The 4615-nt window shown below is 42.9% G+C and overlaps 1 protein-coding gene across 1 annotated transcript; it reads right to left on the bottom strand.

Annotated features, from left to right (window-relative positions):
- Positions 1-485: 485 nt before the first annotated feature.
- On the bottom strand, positions 486-4374 carry LOC148861384 (putative galacturonosyltransferase-like 7). Its single transcript, XM_088984721.1, has 2 exons — positions 2725-4374; positions 486-1015 (listed from the first exon to the last, which is right to left on the bottom strand). The coding sequence occupies exon 1, from the start codon at positions 3845-3847 to the stop codon at positions 2738-2740; it is 1110 nt and encodes a 369-aa protein (XP_088840847.1). The 5' UTR covers positions 3848-4374; the 3' UTR covers positions 486-1015; positions 2725-2737.
- Positions 4375-4615: the final 241 nt, after the last annotated feature.

Raw genomic sequence — 4615 nt, 5'->3', positions numbered from 1 at the left:
GGTGGTCGGCCATATTGGATGGCCGGTCGCGGTCGCCACACGTTCAGCCCAGGTACTACTTATTAGACTAGTCGTGTTACTTGTAGGCTCTACTAGCTGTAAAGGTTCGGATCAGAGCTACTCGTCGTTGTCTTTCTGGACATCATGTGTTTGTTCTCGATTGATTGTGATTGATGGATGTAATAAGAATCAAATCTGGATGATTGTTTATGGGGGGATAAGTAGACTGCAGTTTTCTTGTGCACCACTGCCACCCCAAGGCACATGCCTTTGATTTTATATATGCAGTGTTTACTATTATGTAATGAGGCTGATAACAACATATTTCCGTAGCTTTGCCTTTAACACTGTGAATACTGAACTTTCCGTTAACAGCAATTGAACAGCTAGATATTTGTGACCGAGAATTATGCAGCAAACGAACAGCTGGTTTTCCTTTTTTTTTTTTTTTGGAATGCAATAAACAGAAAGGAAGGCATAAGGTGTGTATCAAACAGGAATAAATTTTAAATGAAGTTATGATCATACACAAAAGAATAGAAAATGAATGCAATCAGATGAGATGGTTGCAGTTCTCTCTAAGTTTCTGTAAGTAAAGTCTGTAATTTGGGGCAATCTTTTTATTATTATTTTTTCCCTAGGAATAGGAATCAAAAGAGAGGCATCATGGGACCCACTGAGTATGCATGTGATGATGGGTGGATGGATGGATGGACGGATGTGGGTGGATCGGTGTTAAGTAGCCTCCATGTGCCCCCAGACCCCATGAGAAATGGCAGAATGTCCTTGGTTGTACCTCGTAAATGTACACACAGCAGCTTCAATTTGAAAGGAAAAAAAGAATTTCATTGTATTCGTAGCCGAGATTCATCGCCCTGGATCTGGATGGACCCACCACACCATCTCGTCCAACGAACCACTCAACTTGCACTTGGATTGGAATTGGTGAGGGAGAGTTGCAAGACTTGCGATGACAAATGACAGCCTGATCCCCAACGTCGGACCCTATGCTCATCTGTTTTAAAAGGTCCAAATTAGAAACAACAATTATTTCACCAACACTAAAAAGGACAAACATTTTAATTTTAATACAAAGCGTAACATCTTCTGTTAGTCGGATATATGAGATATTAAGAGTTCGGTAGTTACAAATCAGTGACAGAGCAGGTAGAGCCGATAGATAGGGCTCCCAAGTGTAGAGACAGACATTGTAAAATATTATAGGTTCTCTTCTCTCTCTATTTTTTTTTTGATAAGAGATTCTTTATGGGTTCTCTCACTCGGATCAAAGATTTTAGAATTAGAGATTTCTCTCCCCCTCACCAAACCTTTACCAACAAGCCCAAAAATTAAAAAAAAAAGCAACTAGGCGTTTTTGACACGTTCAAGCACAGAGGTCTGCAATTAGAATAATTGAGACAGCGAAGCTGTCAAATTCGGACTGATGGTGTATCGTTGTATGGCTCCCACTTCCCGCCCATGTTATTAGGCCCCCCTAAACTATAAAACTACTACTACTTCCACCAACCGGGACTAATAGACTAATGACCTAATACCCTCTTTCTTTATTTTTCCTTTCGTTTTTAATTCGGAAAAGACCTGTTCAATCCGGACAACAAAAAGAAGCACCAACACAAAACCTACAAGGATGTATGTTTCATCTAGAATATATTATTTGAATTTGAACATTTGATGACGAAACATATATTCTAGCTACCAATATATATATTTGTATACAGAGAAAAATCTAGGGTATGTATATTTTTACATAGCTGCAAAATGAGAACGAAAAGGGAGAAATCAATCATTCGACCCTGAAAGCATAAAGCATTAAAGCTACCCTATAATCAAATACGAAGGGCCAAGTGGCCACGTTTAGAGAGAGAGGGAGAGAGAAACAGAGAGAAGAGGAATCTCCTCACCACACCCTTGGACGCTTTCTAAGTAACAATGACGCCTGGGTCCCTCCCTTGATGCAAATGACTTGGTTATTAGTATAATAATAAATGAAGAGGAAAATAGTATTATGCATAGACAGAAACAGTGAAACCGAATAGAAAGGGATTGCCACCCAAACCCGAAAGGGACAAATTAGTATTACTTCCCTATTCATTCTCTCTCCAGTCCCCCACTATCCATTACCCTTAACCCAACACCCATTCTCTCTCCATCCCAAACGTATTTCATTTACCACACAGACCGACAACTGAACAACGAAATCCATCTCAGTACTCAAGATCACCGGATTCGTCTTTCCCAAAAAGAAATTAATAAAGCAAGGCAGTAAATTCACTTTCACCAACTGCAAATTATAATTGTCATTTGTCCACAAAAATGGACAGACCAGAAATATTATTGAGTTTGAGTTGGGAGTATTTTCAAATTTCATGACATTAATGAGGTCAGTTTTGTTATTTCATTGGTTTCATCAGGAATTTCCAAATTCAGTCTGCTATATACAGTACTTATACCTGAATGGTTAACAATATTGCTGATGGTTAACAACAAAACTGAAACGAATTGAATATATGTATGTATATATATTTAATATTTTATTTTCAGGGGCACGAATAATAATAGAATAGAATACACAATGTCCAATAGAGCGATGAAGAACAAAAAGCAAAAAAGTTGTCAAAAAAAATGAGAAGGTTACAAAAACAATGGAAAAAAGCAAGAAATTGAGAAAAAGGAAGACAAATTAGAAAACCTGGAGGAATTTACCGGGAATCCAAGGTCATGGTGAAGGTCCATATAGGTCGTATGGGGCCCAGAGCGCGTCGAGAGGGCACGGCCGTTTGGAGTCTAGCCGGAGCCAGGGCTTGCCGCTGCCGCTCCAGTGCAGGAGGCTGACGGGACCTGGGTGGAGATCACGACAACTCCCTTTCACGTTATCCCCTCCAAGGCCGTGTTGGTTCCATCTGTGCTCGATCGGTGCCACGTGTCCAGCGAAAACCAGCAGGAACGGCGGCAGCGATCCCAGCTCGTAAATTCGGCTCCTCTTCTGGATCTCCATCCACCGTTCAATCCTCTTTGTGTATCCATACCTCCTCCACTTCGCTAGATCCATAACCATGACACCTGTGTTGAAATAGCATGGTTTCCTGCCCGCAAACGTGCCGGAAAACCGCCTGTCGAACCAAAAGCTCTCCGTGAAATACTTGGTGAAGTTGGCATGGCAATACTCCGGCGCCCCGACTGTTCTAGAGCCAAGGTTTGTAGTCCATAGCTTCGAAACATCATCGACCACCACGAGATCGGAATCCAGATATATAACCCGGCGAACGCAAGGCTCGAGAATGTCAGCGAGGTAATTCCTCGCGTAATTCAGCGGTTGCTCGAGTGCTTGCCTCACCGAAGTCGAGATCAGGTTCCTCACGATCTTCGGATCGAAGAAATAGACCTTGAATTTTAACTGGGGGAACGTAGAACGGACTAGGGTTTCGAGATTCGCCTCCGACTCCGAGACGAGGAAATGGAAGAAAATGTTTTCCGGACAGAGAGAATGTTGCAATATCGAGTGCACGGCAGCGATAGAGCCGCGAAGGTACTCAATGTCGAGAGTGATCGCGATGTGAACGAGAGAAGGATCGCATACGGTGTTTTGACCGGAGATTTTTCTGTCGGCGGAGCTGCATTCTTCAGCATTGCGATATGAAGATGCCTTTCTGAAAGAAAAAGGATTCAGGGTATTGACGGCGGAAAGCTGGGAGGGGAAACGGAGATAACCGTCGAAATGAGAGGATCTAATGGCTTCGGCAGGGGGGAAGGATTGGAGAGAAGGAGACAGAACGATCATAACCATTGCGGCAGAGAAGAAACCCGATAATCTCATGATCCAGAGCATCTTCACTGGGTAGCCTCCGTTCCTCCTCTTCTTCTTCTTCGATTTGAAATCGAAAGGATCGGCGAATCGAGAGGACAGATAGAGGAGAAGGAACGCTAGGGTTCCCTTTTGGTCTGCCAGCCTGAGAAAGACAGAGAAGGAGGGAGTGAGGAGAGAATGCTAGAATCACACTAATAATCAGACACCGTGCAGACGAAGCAAACTTGGAGAGAGAAAGGGTGGGTTGTGAAAGGTAAAGGGGAGAGAATCCATTAACGAGAGTAAAACAGGGCGGAGTACTGCTACTCTGCGGCAACGTGCTCTACAGTTGGCTGATTGTCTCAGCTCCTCCTCACTCTCTTTTTGTGTCTCCGTCACTCTCCAGTCTGCTCTCGCAGTTGGAGAAGCTGAAGAAGCAAGCAGAAGCAGGGGGCACAAGTGGTAGAGCCCTCCCTTTTCCAGCTTTGCCTTTTCCACCATACCGTAGGACTTGCGCTAACCCACTGCGTTATCATTTATCAATATTCAATAAATAAATTAATAAATAATAAAAACAGACTCCTTCTCAGTTGTTAAATTGACAATAATGCTCCTTCTCAGTTCTTCACCTAGCGCTGTCAGTCGGGCTGGGGGCTGGTCCGGGCAGGGTCGACCTAATCCCGGATCAAATCAATAATCAATAAAATAGCAAAATTATAAATGTTCAGAACCAGTCCCCAGTCAATAATACAATTATTACAATGACTGCCCATAAATAAATCTGTTCGGGTTTCGAATTTTAGTCGGTTT

Source organism: Nelumbo lutea, chromosome 4, assembly GCF_056320005.1.
Source record: "Nelumbo lutea isolate HS-2025 chromosome 4, American lotus-T2T, whole genome shotgun sequence".
Classification (NCBI taxonomy): domain Eukaryota; kingdom Viridiplantae; phylum Streptophyta; class Magnoliopsida; order Proteales; family Nelumbonaceae; genus Nelumbo; species Nelumbo lutea.
Note: the sequence above shows the minus strand (reverse complement) of the source record. Positions and strands in the feature narration are given on the sequence as shown.

Excerpts from the sequence above, each read along its gene's own strand:
- LOC148861384 (XM_088984721.1), bottom strand. The coding sequence starts at position 3,847 with ATGCTCTGGATCATGAGATTATCGGGTTTCTTCTCTGCCGCAATGGTT.